Genomic DNA, 26,309 nt, shown 5'->3' with positions numbered 1-26,309 from the left:
ACAAAGTAGAATTTTTGCTCACAAGATTCTGCAGCTTAGAGAGAACATTGGTCTCCAGTGTTATTAAATACTCCTTTCTTGTTTGGTGGCATAAGCAAAAGTCTTCCCAAGGAGGACATCTTCATACTCATATTCTCTGTACCCATGAATATCTTCTTACTCTTCAGAGTAACAAGTACATATGTGACTAATTAACATCCAAATGAAAATGAAAAAAAAAACATGGCGGTGATCTGTTTTCCAGGACAATGGATTGTTCCTTGCCTAAGTTGTTCCGACAACAGAACCTGTGACTGGAGACAAATAGCATGGCAGCCCCGCAATTGTCAATACCCTGTCATTAACAAACTGAAACTCCAGCAGTGTCTAGAAAGAAAAAAGGTATGTACATTTGGTATAAGATACACGCATTAATAGTGAACATATGAAGCTGCCTTCTACTGAATCAGACCCTTGGTCCATCAAAGTCAGTCTTGTCTTCTCAGACTGGCAGCGGCTCTCCAGGGTCTCCAGCTGAGGTTTTTCACACCTATTTCCCTGGACCCTTTTTTGGAGATGCCAGGGATTGAACCTGGGACCTTCTGCTTCCCAAGCAGATGCTCTACCACTGAGCCACCGTCCCTCCCCACTTGTTTATCTCTGCATTAAAGGAATTGTTTGAATTTATTTTGCATATATGTGCGTGTGTGCCTATATTTGCTATATCTTAGTGATATATTAATATATCCACTAGATATTAGATCTACTACTCACAGAGGGCAATTTTCTTACCTCCCCCTCCTGAAGCAACCTGACATGCACCTTCCCAATCCTGAGTGCCTGCATCTCCCCCAGGAACAAGAGTTCAGGGCTAATTTCGGGCTGATGTGGGAGGGAGGAGGCAAGGAGGTTGCGCTCCATGAATGGAACCCTTCTGCCCAGAGACAAACACTGGTAGATCTAAGGCAACTTTTTATTTTTGCACCAAAATGAGCCTCATTTAACTGTAGCCCTGCCCACTGCAAACAGCCTTTCAAAGGACAGCATTCTAATATCAAGATAAAATGGGTCCAAGTTGCATCTTACTGGATGTAATGTGTTCCATACGATGGACTTCTCTGTTTGTGACAGCTTGAAACAAACTTTGCATGCACTGTTTTCTTTTGCTGTATACCTAATGCATGGCCATGCTTCTGCCCACTAATCTTACCAACTGTTCTTTCACATTCTCGTGCAGGTCTCAGATGGACCTCACTAGGCTGAGTTTTCTGATAGCGAAGAGTCTAAGATGGTTGCTTGGAAACACAATTTCTTCTTAATAGGCATGGTGTGACTGTCTAACAATTGACAGAAGTCTGTGACTGAGTTACAATTTCTGGTGATGCGAGTTTCCAGAAGTAAGTAAGAAAACATTAGAAAATGTTTGCTGTACATTATCCCTATGACTAAAAATATACTTAGGACCAAGTCTGTTCAGTTAATGAACAACTAAAGTAAGCATGCTGCACGATATAAAAACATATACCTCTTGTTCCTTCTCTTTCACTCTCTCCCTATATATATTTACTATATCACATTTCTGCAAGGTGAAACCAATTTAAAACCAAAGCTTACAGTCTAAGACAAGTTATACAAAGGGCAAAAAGGAAGGGTAAAGGGAAATAAGCAAATATGTATACTTAATAGGACTGCCAACCTCCAGGAGAGATCCAAATGGAGGAGATTCACAGGAGAAGATACAACCAGAAAATAACAACCGTTAATAAAATAACGTCAATATAAGGACAATATAATTTTACAATATTCATTTCCAAATAATTTTTGATAAAAAATTCATACGAATACGTGTCATTAATTCATATTAAATTCCTTACACTTTGAAGCATAATGCAAATCCATTCACAATTCGTACAACTCTCCATCTCTAATGCAGGGGTGTTGAACTCATTTGTTATGAGGGCCAGATCTGACATAAATGAGGCCTTGTTGGGCCCACCCCCCTCATGCACACACCCAGCCCCATGGTGTGGCTGTGCAATCATTGGGGAAGCATCCGCCGCAGTGCGCAGACCATGGGGGACTGTGTTGGGTGGTGCCCCCTCATCCTGCTGCCAGAGCCCCCCGGGTGCGAGTGCTGCACATCCTCCCCGCTCTCTATGTGTGGGTTGCACGATGGCAGTGGAGACGCCATCGGGTGTGCAGGTACCGGGACCGCCTGAGCACTTTGCGTCTCGAGGATGCCACCTGTCTGGACTGCTTTCACCTGGACCGTGCTGCCATCCAGGACCTGTGTGAGTAGCTCGGGGCGAGCCTCTGCAGCCAGGTGACCGGCCCCCGTCCTATCCCCATTCTGCAGCGGATCCTCATCTCCCTGCTGTTCCTGGCGACCAGCTCCTTCCATGGTGTGGTGGCCAAGGTCCTGGAGGTCTCCAGTCGTTGGCCAGCTGCTGCCTCCACTCCTTTAAGAGAGCATGCTTCAGTGTATCCAGCAGCATGTGCGGTTCCCAACAGGTGAGGAGGAGCTGCGGGCTGCCAAAGATGGCTTCACAGCGGTTGCAGGGTTCCCCAATGTTGTGGGGGCCGTGGACTGCACCCATGTCACCCTGCTGGCCCCACGAGAGGATCCCATGGTGTACCAGAACAGGCACCACTTCTGCAGCCTCAACGTACAGGCATCCTGCGACCACCAGAGACTCTTCACAGATCTGGTGGCGAAGTTCCCTGGGAGTGTATACGATGCCCAGATCTTCATGTCCTCGGGCCTCAGTTGCCTCCTGGCAGCCTGGCTGGATGGGCAGGGGTGGTTACTAAGTAAGGCCACCAGATGGCGGTGTGTGGCACTCCTTCCATCCCCTGTCCTCAGCTTCCTGTCCTCCACAGGTGACCGCTGCTGCCCTACCTGCCCGAGGACCGGGCAGCATACAACCAGGTGCACAGGGCCACTCGCATGGTCATCGAGTGTGCCTTCGGGCAGCTGAAGATGAGGTTCCACTGCCTGCACCACACAGGTGGCCAACGCAGCATGCAACCCCTGCCTGTGGCCAAGCTGGTTGCTGTGTGTGTCATGCTACACAACATCGCCACCTGTCAATGCCTGCCGGCCCCTCATAACCTTTGCCTCCCTGACCCCGGGTCGCCGATGGGGGAGGATGAGGAAGCGGGGGCATGGGCCACCGCCCAGCAGGACTTTGGGGGGCATTTGCATTGGGAGCATGTGCGAGCTCACATATAGGCCAATCGGCATGCGGGCAGGTCTCCCAGGGACAAGAGCATGCTGTGAGTGCAGCTGCTCACACACCTGGGGCCACCGGTGGGACACCACACGCTCCCATGTATGCTGATGTTCAATCTATTATTAAACCAGTATTGTCAGGACCACTCTCGGGACCCCTTCAAAAATTCATTCACTTGTTGGAAAAGGCATGGGGAAGACGACAAAATGGCAGGCAGAGCTGAAGTCCTGGGGGGAGACACACAAAAAAAGAGACAACGCAGAAAAAGATTAGGAGGGGACCCCCCAGCATGTAGCAACTGTAAGCCGCCTCAGAACACAGCGAAGGCAGCTTGGCTTAGCAAGCTACTCCCCCACCTCATTATGCTGGGCCTGTGGGTTTGAGACCGCCCTGCGGCAGGACTGATCACACACCCTGCTTCCCTCTTTATCGAGCCTGCCATCCAGGCACCATTATTTTTGGTCGGCCAAGTCTACTCCCTGGACCGCCCCCCCTTTCCTGTGGGCACCCACCCTGATCTAACCGCCCCTGTCAGAGGCATTACAGACCCAGGCGTTGTGGGCACATAGTGCAACTCCGGTCAAGTGTCTGCCTCGCCGTCCATCAGCCCCCGCCCTCCCCCACTATCGCCCACTGCATCTCCCACACAACTGCACTAAGTGGGTGCCCCGAGAGTCTCCCCAGCCACAGAGTCATTTCCTTGGGATGACCATGAGCAGAGTGTGCATGGAATACAAGGGGCTGGGGCGAGGTGAGAAAAGTAAAAGACACGGGAGACGAGATGGCTGCACTTGGCTACGTTTATTGATCTGCTAGCAGGGAGAGCAAGCACGGGTGTGGAGGTTCCTGTGGGCCGAGATGCCGTTGACGGAGGACGCACCAACAGCTGCAGGGCCGATGGGACTGGCTGGCTGTGCTGAGGCTGCAGGGCAGCGCACACATCTGAAAAACAGAGAGACGGGGGTGGGGGGGAGCCTTGCTGGCTGCAGGCTTAGGACTACCCACCTGGGTGAGCCTGCGGGGGTATATTATTAGGTAATATTAGGTATAGTATACCAAAAGGAAGAGGCAAAACACTTTTTAGCTGTTTATACCAAACACAACAGATAATGGCTCATCAATGAATGAAAAATATAATTCTGTAGGAACCACGGAGTATGCTCCGAATTGCAGGGCCAGATCACCATCATTTTGCTTCCCACTAATAGTTGTAACCACCTTTATCCAAACAGCTTTTTTCACTTTCATGCATGTGAGAGCATGTTGAAACATTTTTTTTTTCCTTTTGGGATTAATTTGGGACCATCAGAGGTAGAAGAATAGATCCAGATTGGCTGGATCTGGATGAAAACAGGGAAATAAATTCCCTACAGCATTTTATAAGTGGATCTATTTAGGTTTATGGTGTGTAAGCAAAATCATCTACAGGGACTGAGAGAGGTTTCTGGATGAGAATGTTTTGGGGTTTTTTACTAAGTTTATTTCATGTAGCAATTTGTCTTTGAACTCCTTACTAAGGGAAACTGTATGGCTATATTACCCTTGTTAGATGGTAACCACTTGGGAAATGACATGGGTTTAACTTTATCGAAAAGATGTGAAATCCAAATAAAAGGTGCCTTGATTGGTTTTACATCTGCGTGACAAAACCTCATATAACTTTATAGTTAATTAACTTTTACCGTAAAATAGTTCTATAACTTTGCTGAAGCGTAACGCTTTAATTATTGCAGAAGGCAATTTTTCAGAAAATTGTAATGGGAGACGGGTCTTGAATAGTAAGTAGTTTTTCATATAACCGGGCATAAATCATTACACAATTACAGCAAAAGTGAAAGGTGACAAAACATACATTTTATTTATCACTCCAAAAAAGCAATTTACATTTTAACAGAGTAATAAGAATGCCTTTCAGCAACATATGATTAAGAACATGAAAAATTTTGAAATAAAATTTGCTAAAGTATTTAAAATTTACCTGTTAAAACATGAACTTACATTAGGGTTTGTAGAATCTTTCGGGCTCAAGTGCCGTGTTCTACTGGAGAAAGTTTTCCTTCCAGACGTTTCGTTCTCAGCTGCGGAAGAAGGTCAGAGCACCTGCTCCGGCTGCAACGCCACTGAGGATGTTCTCCGCAGCTGAGAACGAAACGTCTGGAAGGAAAACTTTCTCCAGTAGAACATGGCACTTGAGCCTGAAAGATTCTACAAACCCTAATGATGTTACCAGCCGTGAAAACCTGAAATCTTTGAACTTACATTATTTTTTCTACATGGATGTTTTGTAGTTAAGGGTATTTCAGTTCCCTCATGATAGCTAATTCATAGCAAGAGATTCTGGCAAAAGTGAATTCCATTATAATTTTGCAACTGAGTCACATTTTCCAGACATGAAGTGATGTTTCATGGTCAGTATTTATAACAAGAAGTGCTAGATCCCTGTTGTATTTACTGAATGTATGGAGGAGACACAATCTTATGAAGTAATAATATAATCTTGTACAGTACGTAAAACTGCATGAAGAAACAACTGTTAATAGTTTCTGACCATGCTGGTAAATCTGGCGTTATAACTTTCCTTATCAAGCCATTCATAAATCTGGGAAACAGAGGAGTCGTAAATGTTGATTTAACCACTTGGCTAGAATTACAGTTGATTGATTCTCCATGTGCTGAATATTTGTGGCTAGTACAGCAGCTTCCATGCAGAGTCAAATTGGGCATGGAGTCCGTTCTATTTTATGGGCCTATAAAATAGAATGGGCCCATAAGGGGGCACCATTTTTTAATTTTGCCCCCCCTCAAAAAACATGTAGATCTGATCCTGCTTCCATGTACCTGAATCCACCCATCTTGCTGTTGTACATGTACAGTATGCCTGCAGAATCTTACATATCACCAAATTACACTGACTGAATTTAGCCACTCTTTTATATTGCTTAAGTGGCATTCCCAATCCCAATCCCCAGGTCCCAGCGGGGGATCCCCTGGTTTTACAGGCTTCCCCCCGCCCCAGCCAGCTGGCCGGCAGGGGGAAGCCCTGCCCCCACAGCCACCACCTACCTCTACAGCTCCCACAGGTTTAGAAACCTGCAAACAGGTCCCATTTAAAAATTTGTGTTTGTGTGCCTTTAAGTTGAGCAGGAAGTAGGAAACAGGAAGCACTTCATGGGGCAGCAGCAGTTTCCATTTGTTTTGCTTTTGTTTTCAGAGCAAGTAACTAGACGCAGTAAGTGTGTGCATGTGTGAGAGAGGGGGAGGGTTGCCAATTCCCAGGTGGGGGCAGGGGATTTTCCGGGTTGGAGGCCCTCCCCCCCACTTTAGAAAGCTTTAGAAAGTGCGGCGGGGGGGGGGGGGAGGGAAATGTCTACTGGACACTATTATTGCCTATGGAGAATGATTCCCATAGGGAATAATGGGAAATTGATCTGCAAGTGTCTGGGGCTCTGGGAGGGGTGTTCTTTGAGGTAGAAGCACCAAATTTGCAGCATAGCATCTGATGCCTTTCCTCAAAACACCCTCCATGTTTCAAAAGGATTGGATCAGGGGGACCAGTTCTATGAGCCCTCAAAGAAGGTGCCCCTATCCATTATTTCTAATGGAGGGAAGGCATTGAAAAGGTGTGCAGTCCCTTTCAGTGTGATGGCCAGAACTCCCTTTGGAGTTCAATTGTACTTGTTCCAACCTTGCTCATGGCCCCACCCCCAATGTCTTCTGGCCCCACCCCCAAAGTCTCCTGGCTCTACCCCCAAAGTCCCCAGATATTTCTTGAATTGGACTTAGCAACCCTAAGTGGCATATTCTGTTATTTCAAACCAAGCAGGTGTTAAAAACAAAGCACAGTGACAGTTCACAGATCACATGTATTAAGGTACTTTTAGCCTTGTTCGAATTAGAAATTGAATGCAAATATCTGGAAAGTAAGTGTGTGGATTATAGGGTTGCCAAGTCCAATTTAAGAAATATCCGGGGACTTTGGGGGTGGAGCCAGGAGACTTTGGGGGTGGAGCCAGGAGACATTGGGGGCGGAGCCAAGAGCAAGGGTGTGACAAGCATAATTGAACTTCAAGGGAGTTCTGGCCATCACATTTAAGGGGACTGCGCAAATTTTTAAATGCCTTCCTTCCATAGGAAATAATGAAGGATAGGGGCACCTTCTTTTGGGGCTCATAGAATTGGACCCCATGGTCCAATCTTTTTGAAACTCGGGAGGTATTTTGGGGAGAGGTACTAGATGCTATACTGAAAATTTGATGCCTCTATCTCAAAAAACAGCCCCCCCCCCAGAGCCCCCGATACCCGCGGATCAATTCCCCATCATTCCCTATGGGAATCGTTCATGGAGGTGCATGATGGCTGTGGGGGAGGGGCTTTCCCCGCCGGCCAGCTGGCTGGGGGAGGGGGGAAGCCCGTAAAACCGGGGGATCCCCCTCTGGGACCTGGGGATTGGGAAGCCTAGTGCATTATGATACATGTGACAGTGCAATAGACAATGTTAATAGCATTTGTTTATGGCATATCAGCATGATACGCAACCCAGTTAAGCAACAGCTCTCAGATGTAATCTGTTTGTGTATCTAGAGCCAAACTATATGTTATGGTTGACACATGACCACCACAGCCACCATCACCCCCACATTCTCAGTTGTGCAGGTCTCTGATTCAGACTTGGACCATGCTGTACAGGGAGAGGCTTGTGCCTTCTCCCTGTGTCATTTTCCCAACCCAAAACAGTCCCAAGGGATGTTATTTGTCCTGTGGGCCATTGCATGGGTAATACATTAGTACACTTATTTATTTATTTATTTTAGTCAATTTGTATTCCACCCTTTCCCAAGAATGGGCTCAGGGTGGATAACACCATTTTAAAATAACAATTTAAATGATACAGTTAAAAGCAAATAAAATAGCAATATATCAAGCAATACACAAGTTGTAAACCAAATTGTAGATGGTGGCATGGTTAATACATTGCAGCACGATAAGGTCTGTGACTATAGTTGACAGTAATGCAGCAGAGATGGTATCATAGCGCAGAGGCCAGTCGATGGGGTAGGACGCCCGCCGCCTCAATTGAAAGCCTGGCAGAATAGTTCCGTTTTGCATGCCCTGCAAGTACAGCCGATGTCACAAATGTCCCCATATGAATTAGAACCCCACATGTTTTGAGAATGGAGTTTGCATGGAGAAAGTTGATAGTAAATACAAAATGACAAAAATGTTAAATACAAAATGACCAACACAAGACCATACATGCTTCGGCTTCAAAGGCCTTCTTTAGTGATCAGTAGTGCATGACATAGTTTTTAGAAACACATCTAAATAATAAATAATATATATATATCAATCATGACCAGGTGGTGTTATCTCATATATCTGTCACTTGATGTATGCTTATAAAGTGAACCAAGAGTCTTGTCACATGATAACTATGCTCACACATCCTTTGAAGAAGAAGATATTGGATTTATATCCCGCCCTCCACTCCGAAGAGTCTCAGAGCGGCTCACAATCTCCTTTACCTTCCTCCCCCACAACAGACCCCCTGTGAGGTAGATGAAGATATTGGATTTATATCCCGCCCTCCACTCCGAAGAGTCTCAGAGCGGCTCACAATCTCCTTTACCTTCCTCCCCCACAACAGACCCCCTGTGAGGTAGATGAAGATATTGGATTTATATCCCGCCCTCCACTCCGAAGAGTCTCAGAGCGGCTCACAATCTCCTTCACCTTCCTCCCCCACAACAGACCCCCTGTGAGGTAGATGAAGATATTGGATTTATATGCCGCCCTCCACTCCGAAGAGTCTCAGAGCAGCTCACAATCTCCTTTACCTTCCTCCCCCACAACAGACCCCCTGTGAGGTAGATGAAGATATTGGATTTATATCCCGCCCTCCACTCCGAAGAGTCTCAGAGCGGCTCACAATCTCCTTCACCTTCCTCCCCCACAACAGACACCCTGTGAGGTAGATGAAGATATTGGATTTATATCCCGCCCTCCACTCCGAAGAGTCTCAGAGCGGCTCACAATCTCCTTTACCTTCCTCCCCCACAGCAGACACCCTGTGAGGTAGATGAAGATATTGGATTTATATCCCGCCCTCCACTCCGAAGAGTCTCAGAGCGGCTCACAATCTCCTTCACCTTCCTCCCCCACAACAGACACCCTGTGAGGTAGATGAAGATATTGGATTTATATCCTGCCCTCCACTCCGAAGAGTCTCAGAGCGGCTCACAATCTCCTTCACCTTCCTCCCCCACAACAGACACCCTGTGAGGTAGATGAAGATATTGGATTTATATCCCGCCCTCCACTCCGAAGAGTCTCAGAGCGGCTCACAATCTCCTTCACCTTCCTCCCCCACAACAGACACCCTGTGAGGTAGATGAAGATATTGGATTTATATCCCGCCCTCCACTCCGAAGAGTCTCAGAGCGGCTCACAATCTCCTTTACCTTCCTCCCCCACAACAGACACCCTGTAAGGTAGATGAAGATATTGGATTTATATCCCGCCCTCCGCTCCGAAGAGTCTCAGAGCGGCTCACAATCTCCTTTACCTTCCTCCCCCACAACAGACACCATGTGAGGTAGAGGAAGATATTGGATTTATATCCCGCCCTCTGCTCCGAAGAGTCTCAGAGCGGCTCACAATCTCCTTTACCCCCCCCCCCACACACAACAGACACCCTGTGAGGTAGAGGAAGATATTGGATTTATATCCCGCCCTCCACTCCGAAGAGTCTCAGAGCGGCTCACAATCTCCTTTACCTTCCTCCCCCACAACAGACACCCTGTAAGGTGGGTGGGGCTGGAGAAGGCTCTCACAGCAGCTGCCCTTTCAAGGACAACCTCTGCCAGAGCTATGGCTGACCCAAGGCCATTCCAGCAGGTGCAAGTGGAGGAGTGGGGAATCAAACCCGGTTCTCCCAGATAAGAGTCTGCACACTTAACCACTACACCAAGCTGGCACCAAACTGATACTATAATTATACTATAATGGATGGTTTATGTGTGAGCATAATTACCTATGTTGTGTATTACTGACCACTGAAGAAGGCCTTTGAGGCTGAAATGTGTATAGTCTTGTGTTAGTCACTTGGTATTCATCATCAACTTTATATGAGGGACTTATAATAATTTATGTAAAACTGATTCTCAACTACTTGATCAATATTTTAAATTACATTATTGTGTACACTTGTATTTATATTGTGTATATATTTCTTTTGATACTATTTATCTTATTTATTACAGCCAGGGCTTTTTTTGTAGCAGGAACTGCTTTGCATATTAGGCTACATCCCAGTGATGTAGCCAATCCTCCAAGCGCTCACAGGGCTGTTCTTACAGGGCCTAGTGTAAGCTCCAGGAGGATTGGCTACATCAGGGGGGTGTAGCCTAATATGCAAAGCATTTCCTGCCACAAAAAAATCCCTGACTATAGCTGGACCTTTGAGGCATTCTCAGTACATTTCCAGTTGAGTTTGTTTCTCCTTCTGCTTTGCTTTTTCCCTTGGGGAACTCATCTGACTAGAGTCCCCATGGAGATCAAATGCCAAATTTAACATGTAATTTGTCTCAATTAAATTAGCATGCATAGGTATAAAATCACCTCAGGAGTTAGCAATAGGCAAGGTTTTTAATGGTTACTGAAAATTTTCTGTTTTTCCTTTATAGATTCTTTTCATTGGTGATTCAACTAACAGAGGGATGATGTATTACCTGATAGAAAGACTGAACAAGACCCTTCAAGAGTGGCAAAAGGCCCATGATATGAAGTTTTATCATAATATAAATAATGGAAATACATTTATTAGTTACTCATATTATCCCCAATTTTGGATCAGTGGAAACCAAAGACCAACCTTTCAAGAAGCACTAGAACAGTTGCTACACAGGTATGGTAGGACTCCTATTGCTGGGTTATTTTGGCAGTTTTCACAGTGGTTCATTTATTGACTGCATTTTTATCTTACCTACCTCTAAGCAGTTTAAGGTGACAGACATGGTTCTTCCCTTGCAGCATTCCTGTAAGATATGCTCAACTATAAAACTGGTCCAAATTCACCTAATAAATTTCATGGCAAACAGGGACTTGAATGCAGGTCTGCTAATCCTAGTTCAACAATCTAACCACAGTTTTTCACTAAATAAATTTTCATGTAATGCAGTGGCAAAAATGAAAAGGAATTAGGGTGAGATGCAGTCAATGGTCTATAATGAAAAGAAGAAGGAATACGACATCCCAGTGTTGTAGTTACTCCCTTTTGGTTTACAGCATTCTATGCTTGTGTAAAAAAAATTAATTTAGCACCCATGCCTTTCTCTCCTTCCCCATGTCCAAATATATCATTCAGAAACATTATGTGGGTATTGCTGATACAGGTTGCAAAACAGAAAAAGGTGCAGTGGATTCCCCCCCCCCCCGCTAATTCTCTAGGCCCCTCCCCTCATATCTGTACAGTGCACTGGAATAGTGCTCTGTATTATTGGCATAGCGTATGCTCTCATGTATCTAATCAAATTTAAGTTAAAATTATGCTCAGCCGTATTATGCAACTGAAAATGAGTTCAGTCCTTCATGGCCAGAAATTACTAACATGCCTAAAGTATAATATAATTATGTTTAAAACGTTGCTCTCTTTTCTGAGGCAGAATTAGTTTCAGCTTTCCTTTTATTTTATTTCAGATCACAGCCACTTGAGAATACTGGGCAGACTATATTAGTTGTTGGTGGTGTCCAGTGGCTTAATTTCAATCACTTGACTATTATTCAAAAGGTGCTCAAGCGGTAAGTTTTAACCTGAGATTTTTTGCATACTTCATATGCAGTAGCCCTAGCAGCAATTTCAAATATTGTGTTCAAGACATATTCACTTTTATACCTGTAGACCCACAAATGCCACTCAGCTATATATTAAATACCAACATTATTTGATTATAAATATGAATCATAAACTGTGTGAAACAATCCACACAGGGGAAAGAAATGAAGCAAGACAAACTGGAGCAATACTTCCCATCCTTTAAGCTTACTTTCTACCTCCCACCTATATTTCCTGACCCTAGCTCAGTGAGCATATCTGTAGTCAAGCTGACGGTCCTGCAAGGCCCAAGTTGTGGCTGGAGGCCACTGCCAACCCAGGCAAGCAGGAAAACAAGGTTGGCCACTGGCTGAAGGAGGGAATGCACTGGCTAGCTGGATAGGGTTGCCAATCCCCAGGTGGGGGCAGGGGATCCCCTGGTTTGAAGGCCCTCCCCCCGCTTCAGGGTCATCAGAAAGTGGGGGGAGGGGAGGGAAGTGTCTGCTGGGAACTCTTATTCCCTATGGAGACTTATTCCCATAGAAAATAATGGAGAATTGATCCGCGGGTATCTGGGGCTCTGGGGGGGGCTGTTTTTTGAGGTAGAGGCACCAAATTTTCAGTACAGCATCTAATGCCTCTCCCCAAAATATCCCCCAAGTTTCAAAATGATTGGACCAGGGGGTCCAATTCTATGAGCCCCAAAAGAAGGTGCCCCTATCCTTCATTATTTCCTATGGAAGGAAGGCATTGAAAAGGTGTGCCGTCCCTTTAAATGTGATAGCCAGAACTCCCTTTGGAGTTCAGCCGCCCTGAGCCTGCCTCGGCAGGGAGGGCGGGGTATAAATAAAAATTTACTTACTTACTTACTAGTTATGTTGTCACAGCCTTGATCTTGGCTCCACCCCTAATGTCTCCTGGCTCCACCCCCAAAGTCCTCAGATATTTCTTAAATTGGACTTGGCAACCCTATAGCTGGAGGATTTAAATCCTGAAGAACTGAGTGGTAGGGCCAGCAGGCAGAGGCAGTGCAATGAGGCAGAAGAGGTCTCAGACTGGGGAGGGAGCCAGCAGGGAGCCACAGTAGGCAGTTGGGCTACTGCCGAGCCTGTGGCAGGATGACAGAGATGGAGCTACATTCTACAGGCCTGATGTCCATCCCAGTGGGGAAGCGGAGCCAAAGAGAGGCAACAAGGGAGCAGACTGGTGCAGTAGCAGTGAGCAGGGAAAAACCAACTTCTGAGTAAGCCCGAACAGTTCATTGCCTTTGGTGGGGTGGACCACATCCGGGATGGACGGGCAACAGTTAGTACATGGGGAGTGATGGATTGTGATAGCACTGTTGTGGTGAAGGGGGTTTGGGTGGGGATTAGGAGAGGACTGGGGTTGTCTAGACATAGGGATAGAAAGTGTTGGGGCAATGAGGAAGGGGGGAGGGGCTGCCTTGACACATACAGTAGGGCCGCCCCCCCCAACTGAGGCCTTTAAAACCCGTGACAGTAGCCATTTTTTTTTATTTTATTTTTTTTTATTTATTCATGATTTGTATCCCGCCCTTCCCACAAGTGGCTCAGGGCGGCTTCCAGAAATTAGTCAAACATAAAAATTAAACAATTTAAATATATAGACAATTAAACATTTAAAAGTTAAAACCTTAAAAACCAGTAAACATTCCAATTACATATATAACAGACGTCAAGCAAGCTACATTGAGTTCTCATCTTAGCTAGGTGTAGGCTAGCCGGAAGAGGGTCGTCTTACAGGCCCTGCGGAACTGAACAAGGTCCCACAGGGCCCTCACCTCCTCCGGCAGCTGATTCCACCATACGGGGGCCATAACGGAGAAAGCCCTTTCTATGGTGGATTTCAAGCGGGCTTATTTTGGCCCAGGGATAGTGAGGAGATTTTGTGTTCCCGACCTCAGTACTCTCTGGGGAACATGTGGGGAGAGACGGTCCTTCAGGTAGGCAGGTCCCAGGCCATATAGGGCTTTAAAGGTAATAACCATGAAGGGCTTTAAAGGTCATAAATCATGAAGGGCTCCAGACTAGTATTAAGCATAATTCTCATGGGCTCCAGACTAGTATTAAGCATAATTCTAAACTATAAAATAGTTCCACCTCAATGAGAACACGGATCTATGTGATGCCTTTTCCATTTCCTTTCATGCCATCAGCTTCACACAATACATACTTGAGTAAAGATAATATAAACTAGTGCAAGTAAGATTTGAGGCAAAGTGCTGAAGCTGCTTTTATTATCAGCTGCTATCTATTATCAACTCCAATGAGTTCCACAAGTGCAGTGATAGGTAGTTAACAGCAACAAGAACTTTAATGAGGAAAGTAAACAGGGAAGCTTTACTGAAGGCAGGGGGATAATACCTTGAGTTCTAAGGGTGAACTAGGTCTTTCGTGTTGGCCATTACGTGGTAGGAATGTCCTTCCAGAGTCCAGGCCATTCTTCCCGGGGTTCTCCTAACACAATATTAAAAGTTTCTGTTTTGTGTTCAGTTTAATAGCAAGACTCCAACTTCTACCCCCCCCCCCCCCAACCTCTACAAACTCACTGCCAGCACTCAGAGACATGTTCCTGATTGCAGTTTTATCTCATATAATCACTTTCTCCATTCCATCCCCTTCTCTCCCTTCTCCCATTTCTTTGGTCAAGAGTCAAATCAGGGATGCTGGGAAACGTAGTTCCCTTAGAATTGCTATTATACTTGTGACAGGCAGTGCTGGATTAAGGCATGCTGAGCCCCTAACACTGTCGAGTTTACAAGTCACCCCCATAGTAATTTTAGTACTGGTTTTTTTTTATATTTTATATATGGGGAGAGCCCGTTTGGTATAGTGGTTAAGTGTGCGGACTCTTATCTGGGAGAACTGGGTTTGATTCCCCACTCCTCCACTTGCACCTGCTGGAATGGCCTTGGGTCAGCCATAGCTCTGGCAGAGGTGGTCCTTGAAAGGGCAGCTGCTTGAGAGCCCTCTCCAGCCCCACCCACCTCACAGGGTGTCTGTTGTGGGGGAGGAAGGTAAAGGAGATTGTGAGCCGCTCTGAGACTCTTCGGAGTGGAGGGCGGGATATAAATCCAATATCTTCTTCTTCTTCTTATATTGACAGTCCTCCTCATAACCAGAGGACAAAAACTGTAGTTTATTTAGCGTTTGCATAAATCTAGCTCTGGACAAAGCACTGGTGCACTGTCTCCCCACCAGCCTGTGTGCCTGATTTTCAGTCCTGTGAACTGCAGAATGGCCCTTCATCAAATGGGCTCTGATTAAATTTCTTCCCTGATATAACATGACTAGGCTTACCAGGTGCCTGCTAATGGTGGCAGACTCCTGGTAATTGTTGCTGATGCCCACAGGGCAGTGCTCATTTGGTCAGTGGGTGGGAGCAGGTTGGCAAAACTGGGAAGGGTGGGGGGGGGTGATCATCACCATACAATGACATAATTTCTGGAACTATCTCTGTAGAGTTTTGGGGTGAATGCTAAAACACTGACCCAGTAGGATGCCAGCGCTTTCAGGTCATGCCAGAAGTGACATTTTCACATGGCGATGAAGATGGCCTTCCACATTTTGCCAGCCTGCTTCCATACACTGACCAGAGGACCATCATCAGCAATACATGCCTGGCAACCCTAAACTTGACCTAAATAGCTGAAGGCCTGAGTTAAGCAGAGCAACCACAGCTGAGGCATAACATTTCTGAGGTCTTAAATTCTTATTTAGTATTCAAACTGGCAACTCCCTGGGGTGATTTTACCACCTTCTGCATTAATACAACATTTTAAAAATGTTTATGGCTTGTGATTTAATATCAATAAGAGAGCCAGTTTGGTGTAGTGGTTAAGTGTGCGGACTCTTATCTGGGAGAACCGGGTTTGATTCCCCACTCCTCCACTTGCACCTGCTGGAATGACCTTGGGTCAGCCATAGCTCTGGCAGAAGTTGTCCTTGAAAGGGCAGCTGCTGGGAGAGCCCTCTCCAGCCCCACCCACCTCACAGGGTGTCTGTCGTGGGGGAGGAAGGTAAAGGAGATTGTGAGCCGCTCTGAGACTCTTCGGAGTGGAGGGAGGGATATAAATCCAATATCTTCATCTACCTCACAGGGTGTCTGTTGTGGGGGAGGAAGGTAAAGGAGATTGTGAGCCGCTCTGAGATTCTTCGGAATGGAGGGCGGGATATAAATCCAATATCTTCATCTACCTCACAGGGTGTCTGTTGTGGGGGAGGAAGGTAAAGGAGATTGTGAGCCGCTCTGAGACTCTTCGGAGCGGAGGGCGGGATATAAATCCAATATCTTTATCTACCTCACAGGGTGTCTGTTGTGGGGGAGGAAGGGAAAGGAGATTGTGAGTCGCTCTGAGACTCTTCGGAGTGGAGGGAGGGATATAAATCCAATATCTTCTTCTTCTTCTTCTTCAATAAGATGTGCTTATTTAAAAATATTCTTATCCACAGAGTGAATCTCTCAAATATCTTAGTAGTGATAAAATCTCTGGGAATGGGGTTTCATCTGCCAGTGGATGGAGTGCATTCTTTGTCACCGGTAAGACACCTTTTTACTGTGGAAATGTTTTTTGGCCTTTAACATTTCTCTTTGGTACATCATACTGAACAAATGCCTTCTGTCTGATTCAGTTTTTTTTCCAGTATTGTAGACCCAATGACTCCTTAAAGGGACAGTCACATTTATAGGAAACGCCCCCAAATCATTAAACTGATTCAGTCCAGAGGGTTCCAGTGTGCCATACTTAAAAATATACTGCGCCTCTATCTGATTCAGTCCTTTTCTTATGTCTATGCAATTATAAGAGTGGACCTTCAGTTGGTACAAAATAGCCACCCTTAAATCCTCTATAGCAGGGGTGTCAAACATGCAGCTCGGGGGCCAAATCAGTCCCCCTGGAGAGCTCCTATCAGGCCTCCGAGCAACTCACTGTCATCTGCTTCCTTCTCCCTCTCGTTTGCTTCCTTCTGCATAATAGCTTGCTTTGCAAGGCTTGCTCAATCACACAGGAGCTACAGAGCAAAACCTCTGTTTTCTCAATTGGCTGAGGCTCCTCCCTTGGGGAGGAAGGGAGAAATGCAGAGCTTGTTTTTCCAGCTCTCTCAATCACACAGGAGCCAAGTCTCTCTTCCTTCTATTGGCTGAGGCTCCTCCCCCTCCCGGTCCCCTGGAGAAGGAAGGAAATAATAATAATAATAACTTTTATTTATATCCCGCCCTCCCCGCCAAGGCAGGCTCAAGGCGGCTCACAGACATGGCATGTGCTATAATTACGATAAATACATTATACAATAAAATACATTCAAATAAATTTAAAAAAACCACAATAGTTAAAGGTGCTATAGTACAACACAGTATATATCAGATGGCTAGGTGTCACTTCAGAATAATAATAAATTAAAAAAAGAGCCACAGCTTCTTTTTGCCCTGTTCCCTGGATCCCATGGGAGAAATACAAAGAAAGTACCTTTGAGTGCTAATGTTTTAAGAATGTTTTAAGTTTTTTTTAAAAAAATATTTACTGGTAATTGTGTTTGTCTGTGTCTTTTATAAAGTTTATATCTCTGCTACCTAATCTTAAATAGGTATGTGCATGGCCTGTCCCGACATGGCCCAGCCCGACCTGACATGGCCCCGCCCAATGAGATTTATGTCAGATCCGGCCCTCATAACAAATAAGTTCGACACCCCTGCTCTATAGGGGGTTGTGCAGTGTGAAAATGGGATGCTAAAGGCACATCCATATTTAATAACCCAATCCTTGATTTATGTTCTGTGACATGCCCAGAGACTCCTAGATGAATTCCCTGTGTAAGCCTTATTACAGTTACAGAAAACAGCATAAATTATCCAGGAAGTATGACAATTGAAAAATCTAGTAATCTGATGTTTTTGTCTACTAGGAAATTCAACAAATGCAGTTTCCCAAGCCTTTTGGCAAATGGCACAATGCCCGCACTTGTGCATTCCAGCCGGCAATTGTGGATTTATATTCACTTCAGAATCAAAGAGGGAAGAAAACTCCCTTTCTAGGGTTGCAGACCACTTAATTTTTTTCAGGACATTCTCAGAGACCTTCATAGATTGTATCTGGTGGCTAATAAGTCATCATTTTTCCAATCTTAAAGCTAATAATGGGGCAAATCGTCACTTTCCGTGTGTGATTCTATAGCAATTATTATCAATAAACTACAAAAGATTAGGCAACCCTAAACAATGATCTATTACACTACAGCCCCATAAAGAGAAAAATGTAAAATTGGATGCAGGTGGAAATTTAGAAAGACCATTAAATGTTATAACATTGTGAGTTGTGCAAAATTCAATTAATCTGAAACCTGCCTTATTAGCTAACATATTTTTGGATTGAAGGGGCAAATACAGTTGTAATGGGAGTGACTGTGTTCCCTGTTATAGGCGTCCTTTGCTTGTGCAGCAGTCTGCCCCATCATGGAAGCATCTGTTATCACACTGTTGATGAGCAGTCATGACAGGAAGTTTTCCACCTCATGGACAACTTTCCTCAGTGTACAAGCTATAATCACCCACCAACATTCCTCCTTATTATCTTAGTCTGCCCACTTTGGCCTTGGGTGCAGAGGAATGGAGAAGGAAGAGGAGGAGGAATCTCAGAACAGCTTTCACCTTCCCTTCCTCTCCCCACAACAGGCACCTTGTGATGTAGGTGAGGCTGAGAGAGCTCTGAGAGAGCTGTGACTGACCCAAGGACCTCTGGCTGGCTTTACGTGGAGGAATGGTGAATCAAGCCCGGCTCTCCAGATTACAGTCTGCCGCTCTTAACCACTACACAAAAAGATGAATCCAACACAAGCACATTTTCTGGCACTCAGTGACTAGAAAAGGTGGTAGCGGGGCTTAAATTTATTTTCTGGCACTCGGTGACTAGAAAAGGTGGTAGTGGAGCTCAAATTTCTCTAGAGGTACCATCCTCTCACCTGGTCATCCCGATTTCTTGGAGACTCTCCAGAATTACAAAGTAATGAAAGAAATGCACTCAGTCCTGTGCTCTTTCATTCATTCTTCCTTCACATTTGAGGGTTTGAACTGAGAACAGATCCTAGGGCTGAATCCTGGGGAGCCTGGCAGAACTTAAGCCCTGCTGTTTTTCATTTTAAACACCAAATTAAAAGTATAACATACATTTATACAATAGAATATAATAATGAAGACTTAGAATTATAATAATATAATATATGTATACAGCACTTTTAGAGTAACAACAAAAAGACATGATTCTGCCCCAAGGAGTTTACAATATGAAATTCAGCTTGAAGGAGACAAGTGCCAGTGCGGTGTATCCACGGCTTTTTTTTTTTAAAGCAGGAATGCAGTTCCAGCTGGCTTAGTGTCAGGGGGTGTGGTCTAATATGCAAATGAGTTCCTGCTGACCCTTTTCTTTTTTTTAAAGGGATTGGCAGCCCTTTCACTGGGTGTATCACAGTGAAATCTGGGAGCTGCTGGTTCTTATTCCCACTGCTGAGGGAAGCTTCCTCCATGCCCTTGGGAAGTCAGTCTCTCTCAAACTAGCCTACCTCACAGGGTTGTTGTCAGGATAAAATGGACAATAGGAGAATAATGTAAGCCTAGGGTTGCCAAGTCCAGTTCAAGAAATATCTGGGTGGAGCCAGGAGACTTTGGGGTGGAGCCAGGATAAGGGTGTGACAAGCTTAATTGAACTCCAAAGGGAGTTCTGGCCATCACATTTAAAGGGACCGCACACTTTTTAAATCCCTTTCTTCCATAGGAAATAATGAAGGATAGGGGCACCTTCTTTTGGGGCTCATAGAACTGGACCCCTTGGTCCAATCTTTTTGAAACTTGGAGCATGTTTTGAGGAGAGGCACCGGATGCTATGCTGAAAACTGGTGCCTCTACCTCAACAAACAGCCCACCCCCAAAGCCCCAGATACCCCTGGATCAATTTTCCATTATATTCTATGGGAATCAGTCTTCATAGGGAATAATGGAGTGGTCAGCAGACTTTTTGCTCCCCCCCTGCCCCCCGCTGGAGGGGGGAATGGGTAAGACTACGCTGAGACACAGACATCAGGCACCAACCAGAACAAGCTGGGTCCACTCCACCTGTTTATATGGAGTGTTTTCTTCGCCTTTTTTTAGGTCGGACTCCATTTTGTTTAATAGAAGTAGGAGACCCTCTCTCTTTATTTGCACTGGGGTACTCCGTTTTTATCAGGCAGTACCTCTCAGGAACAACCCTGCCAACAAAAGTCTGTATAATCAAAGCGATGGTATTCCCAGTAGTAATGTATGGCTGTGAGAGCTGGACCATAAGGAAGGCTGAGTGCAGAAGAATAGATGCTTTTGAGCTGTGGTGCTGGAGAAGAATCTTGAGAGTCCCTTGGACTGCAAGAAGATCCAATCAGTCAATCCTAAGGGAAATCAACCCTGACTGTTCCCTGGAAGGTCAGATGCTGAAGCTCAAATACTTTGGCCACCAAATGAGAAGGGAGCACTCCCTGGAGAAGACCCTGATGCTGGGAAAGATGGAAGGCAAAAGAAGAAGGAGATGGCAAAAGATGAGATGGCTGGACAGCGTTACTGATGTAACAAACACGAATTTGAGCAGACTTTGGAGGATGGTGGAAGACAGGAGGACCTGGCGTGACTTTGTCCATGGGGTCTCAGAGTCAAACTCGACTGTGCAACTGAACAACAACAAAAAAGCTCCAAATAGAAGTACATGCACTTAAGTGTCATTGAGCAGTAAATGTTTAACTTGAAGATGGTGTAGAAGAGCATTTACATTGGGTTGTAACCAAAGGCTGGTAACCCTGGAAGAATTTTATGAAGGGTTATTCCTGAGGAAGTCCATTGGCGAAATGAGCTTACATATCTTGACAATATGAAGTACAAAAAGATATTTGCAAAGATTTTAAAATGATTTTAATAAATATTGTTAGCCAGCACATCATAGTTGTTTCTTGTATCACCCACCTGGGGACTGGCAGCCCTAAAGCCACTTGGAATCCCTCCCATGGAAAAAGTGGGATATAAACTTCCAAATAGACTAATAACAGAAGACAGGAAGATGGAGAGTCAACAAGGAAAGAACTTATGCTCAGTTTAGTAATATACATTTAAGTTTTAGTTGTTTGAGCCCCTCAAATATTTGGTATGTTTTTATTGTTTCTGTCTCTCACAGCAGTGTGATTCCCAAGGCAGATACGTACAAAAATTCAACAGTAATACAAAAATTAAAATAAAAACCCACCACTTTAAAAATGCACAAAGGAGCAAGGAATATTATGATATTCTAGAATATACTCCATCCATGATAAGTCAACTTTGGGCAGTGTATTAGAACAGGGTACCCTGACACTGTTGTACCAGACACTGTCACCATTAAAAAAATCTGACAAGTTCTATGAAGATCTGAGGATTTTATTTTCTGGTTTAATTTTTATACATATGTATTCATATTTTACTGCTCCAAGACTAACATAAATGTATTTTAGCAAAAACTGTATATCAGTGAATTAGAGAAAATAATCTGATTTTTTTTAAATTTAAATTTCAGGCAGAAGTACAAAATCTGTGGAATGAAAATCAAGCTATTTTGAAGATGGCAAGCCAATATGGCTATGAAGTGGTTGATACTTTCATTCTTACTATGGGGCGGTACAAGGAATTTTTGCAAGGGAAGTGTGGATGCCATTTTCATGAGGTGATCATTTGTTAATGCTTATTTTGGTGAATAATTCAAAGAATCCCTGAGTTGTCATGTGTTTGTTAAAATATTTGCAACTTAGCTGCACTGCTGTGCAGTATGAAAAGTACTGGACAATGATTTAGGGCATTTTGGAAATGGGTATTTGATCCCCTTTGGTCCCAGACAAACAAAACACTTGGAGGTTGAGATCTTTCACTGGATCTTCTCAGTGGCTAGTAGCTGTTGTGCATTCTACCTTTTCCGTTACTTTTGCAACTGCTTTGCATTTACATGGCACTCGCTTCCTGCATCCACTCCCCCTTCTCCTTACCACCTATATATATCTGGCCAGTTTCTACATGCCCTCCATGCATCTGATGAAGAGAGGTGCGTTTCTTGAAAGCTTATGCTACAATACATTTGTTAGTCTTAAAGGTGCTATTGAACTCTTTACTACTTCGCAGCAACAGACTAACACGGCTAACTCTATTGGAACTCTGTAGAGTATCGGACTCTACACACGCGCCGCGCGTCCTCGGGCGACCAGGCACAGCGCGGGGAAAGTCACAGCCAATCAATGTCAAGCGCGGGAAGTTTAACTGGCCAGGATTGGGCTGGCCAGCGGGGGGGTTGTTCCGGGGTGTTTGTATATATTGGCGGACCCGGCCGCGTGTTCGCCAGTTCCGTAATGTACTAGCGAATAAAGCCTGAAGTCTTCACCACGTCTCGTCTCCCAGTACATTACACTGGCGAAGAGGATGGGATCGAGCTAGGTCCGGCCGCCCGAGGGGAACCAGACCTGGCCGGAGACGAGGAAGGCGGAGACCGCAGGATCGCACAGCCCGCCGCCGCCATGGCGAACCCAAGTGTAACGACGGGCCATCTAGCGGAGTTCAACCCGGAGCACCCCGAGAGATGGGAGACCTACACAGAAAGGGTCGAATGCTACCTGCGTGCGAACCTGATCGAAGATGACGACAGGAAGAGAGACGTCCTGCTGAGCGTCTGTGGAGAAGAAACCTTCGAGATCGCACGGGGTCTCTCCGCTCCGGCGAAGCTGACTGAGAGGACCTACGGGGAGGTCGTGAGACTCCTCACGGGCCACTTTTCGCCCCAACCGTCCATCGTCGCCCGCCGATTCCTCTTCCACAAGAGGGACCAGAAGTCGGGGGAGACAGCGGCGGTCTACCTGGCGGCCCTTCGGCAGATCGCCGGGAACTGCAGTTTCGACAAGAGGGACGAAGCCCTGAGGGACCGTTTCGTCTGGGGCCTCCGAGACGAGCGACTGCAGCAGAAGCTCTTCGCAAAGGAGGAGCTCACCCTACAACAAGCCTTCAACGAGGCGACGGCGTTCGAGAGGGCCACCAAGGCGTATGGCCAGCCGCGGGGAGAGGCAGTACACCAAGAAGAAATGGGACCAGAGGACCGAGCAGAGGAAGAAGCGTTCCAGCTCCGACGGCCACAGAGGACAGAAACTCGGGTCCCCGCGAGACAACGAGCGACGGAGAGGGCCCCCACCAACCCCAGCTCCAAGTGCGCCAGCTGCGGCGACCCCCACGAAAGGAGGGACTGCCCGTACCGAAACCTGGACTGCAGAAGCTGTGGGAAGATGGGCCACATCGCCCGGGCTTGCCGGGCCAAGAGCAGCCGTCGACCACCGTCAGCGCATCACGATTCCATGGACACCCACACGACGGCATCCACCAGCTTGCAGGTACTGAACTTGCCCCTCGCAGCCCCGGACAAGGTCAAAATGTCTGTCCGGATCGAGGGCGCCCCCTGCGTCATGGAAGTAGACTCGGGTTCCTCGATCTCCATAATTTCAGAGGAGACCCTTACGAGACTATGCCCCCGCCGCCGCCTCCAAACGAGGCCAGCGGATTTCGTACTGAGGGACTTCCAGAAAAACCCGGTTCACGTCGTGGGGTGGGCCCAGGTGCATGTGGAGAGGGGAAGCTTTAAGGGGCCCCTAGACATACTGGTGGTCAAGCGCCAACTGACCACCCTTCTGGGGTTAGCTTGGTTCCAACCACTGGGGATCAAGCTGGTAGGGGTGGAGCACGTGCAGGCCAGCAACTTCGAAGGGGTCTGCCAGGAGTTCCCCGAGGTTTTCGATGGGTCCCTGGGGAGCTACAAGGGGCCGCCCATCACCCTACCGATTGACCCCATGGTCCGGCCCATACGGCTCAAAGCGAGGCGCGTCCCGTTTGCCCTAAAGCCGAAAATTGAGGCAGAACTGGATCGCCTCACGGCCCAGGGCGTCTTGGAGCCTGTAACTTATGCGGCTTGGGAGACCCCCATTGTAACGCCAGTGAAACCGAACGGGGACGTAAGGATCTGCGCTGACTACAAGTGCACGATCAACAAAGCGCTCCAGGATAACCCGTATCCAGTCCCCGTAGTCAGCCATGTACTATCGACACTCGCAGGGGCACGGGTTTTTGGCAAGCTGGACTTAGCACAGGCATACCAGCAACTGCCAGTCGACGCTAAGACAGCAGAGGCGCAGACGATCGTGACCCACAGGGGGGCGTTTAGAGTTAAACGATTGCAGTTCGGGGTGAGCGTGGCTCCGGGAATTTTCCAAAGCATAATGGACTCTCTCCTTAAAGGAATTCCCGGAGTGCAACCCTTCTTCGATGATGTTTTAATCGCCGCCCCGAACGAAGAAGAGTTCAAAGGCCGCCTGCGAGAGGTCCTCCGGAGGTTCCAAGCGGCGGGGTTGAAAGTGAAGAAGGAAAAATGTCTGTTGGGGGTTCCGCGGGTGGAGTTCCTGGGATTCGCCGTGGACGCGGCTGGAATTCACCCGACTAAGGACAAGACTAGGGCCATTGTGCAGGCCCCCGCTCCCAAAAGCAAAGCGGAGCTACAAAGTTTTTTGGGTTTGCTGAATTTTTATCACTCGTTCCTGCCCCACAAGGCCGCCGTGGCGGAACCGTTACACCGTTTGCTTGATAAACAAGCCCCGTGGGTCTGGGGGAAGCGCCAAGCCGCGGCGTTCCAGGCAGTCAAGGACCTATTGGTCTCGAACGCGGTTTTGCACCACTATGATGAAACCCTGCCACTGATCCTGGCTTGCGACGCCTCCCCCTACGGGGTGGGAGCGGTCTTGGGGCACCAACTCCCGGACGGGAGGGAAGTGCCAGTGGCATACTATTCACGGACCCTATCCCCAGCGGAGCGGAACTACGCTCAAATCGATAAGGAGGCCCTGGCGATCGTGGCGGGGGTGCACAAGTTCAACGACTACCTCTACGGTAGGCGTTTCACCATCGCCACTGACCACAAGCCGCTCCTGGGCCTCCTAGCTTCAGACCGTCAGACCCCCCAAATCCTATCCCAGAGGGTCCTGAGGTGGAACCAGTTCCTGAACTCCTACACGTATGAACTGGTACACCGCCCGGGCAAAGCCATGGGACACGCCGATGCCCTCAGCCGCCTGCCGCTCCCCATAACAGAACCCGATCCCGCCCCCGCACACGGGGTAATGCTCATTGAATCTCTCCCTGAGCGCCCACTGCACGCGGCAGAGGTAGCCCGGGCGACAGGGAGGGACCGCATCCTGGCACGGGTCAGGGACTGGGTGGGGAGGGGGTGGCCGGCAGGCAAAGTGGAAGAAGTGTTCAGACCGTTCGCGTCCAGGAAGGACGAGCTATCGACACACAAGGGGTGCGTGCTTTGGGGCAGCCGGGTGGTGGTTCCCCCCCCCTTGCGCAAACAGGTACTGGAAGACCTCCACGAGACCCACCCGGGCATCGTGAGGATGAAAGCCCTGGCCCGTAGTTATGTGTGGTGGCCGGGCATGGATGAGGAAATTGAGGGGTGGGTGAGGAGGTGCCAACCCTGCCAAGAATCCCGGCCCGATCCCCCGTCAGCCCCGGTCCACAGATGGGAGTCTAACAGGCGGCCATGGTCCCGCCTCCACTTAGATTTTGCCGGCCCGTATCAGGGCCAGATCTTTTTTATACTTGTGGATGCCTACACAAAATGGTTAGAGGTGATTCCGGTAGCCTCAACCTCCACGGCGGCAGCCGTCCGAGCACTCCGGAAGGTCCTATGCACGCACGGGATCCCAGACACCCTGGTGACGGATAACGGAACGGCCTTCACCTCCCGGGAATTCCGGGAGTTCACGGAGAGGTACCTCATACGACACATAAGGTCCGCACCATTCCATCCGGCAACCAACGGCCAGGCGGAGCGGATGGTGCGGACCACCAAGGAAGCACTGGGGAGAATAGTACATGGGGATTGGGACCACCGCCTCTCAGCCTTCCTGTTCCACAACAGGATCACCCCAAACCCTATAACGGGATCCAGCCCCGCGGAACTGCTCATGGGGAGGAAACTGACAACCCGTCTAGACAGGCTGCACCCAGACCGGGCCCCCGAGGTCCGCGGGTCCCCAGAGGTCCGGGAGGCAGTGCGGGGGTTCTTTCCGGGTGACCCTGTATACGCGAAGAACTTCGCAAGCAGCCCCGATTGGGTCGCGGGGAGAGTCCTTAGGGTGACAGGTTCCAGGTCATACGAGGTGACCACCGAGGGGGGCCAGGTACTAAGACGGCACATAGATCAG

The 26,309-nt window shown here is 47.3% G+C and overlaps 1 protein-coding gene across 2 annotated transcripts in view; it reads left to right on the top strand.

Annotated features, from left to right (window-relative positions):
- The window catches only part of CPED1 (cadherin like and PC-esterase domain containing 1), a 190,741-nt gene that overhangs the window by 157,817 nt on the left and 6,615 nt on the right, over positions 1-26,309 (top strand). Inside the window, exons 18-22 of one of the 2 annotated variants that reach the window (XM_060244835.1) lie at positions 245-381; positions 10,895-11,115; positions 11,907-12,008; positions 16,494-16,581; positions 21,602-21,748. In XM_060244835.1, coding sequence (XP_060100818.1) covers positions 245-381; positions 10,895-11,115; positions 11,907-12,008; positions 16,494-16,581; positions 21,602-21,748 — 695 coding nt within the window. Of the gene's footprint in view, positions 1-244; positions 382-1,216; positions 1,377-10,894; positions 11,116-11,906; positions 12,009-16,493; positions 16,582-21,601; positions 21,749-26,309 lie in introns of those variants that run through there. The other variant, XR_009555726.1, reaches the window with a different exon arrangement.

The sequence above is a fragment of the Heteronotia binoei genome, chromosome 8 (genome assembly GCF_032191835.1).
Source record: "Heteronotia binoei isolate CCM8104 ecotype False Entrance Well chromosome 8, APGP_CSIRO_Hbin_v1, whole genome shotgun sequence".
NCBI classification, from domain to species: domain Eukaryota; kingdom Metazoa; phylum Chordata; class Lepidosauria; order Squamata; family Gekkonidae; genus Heteronotia; species Heteronotia binoei.
The sequence above is the reverse complement of the archived record's forward strand: the minus strand, read 5'-3'. Positions and strand labels throughout refer to the sequence as shown.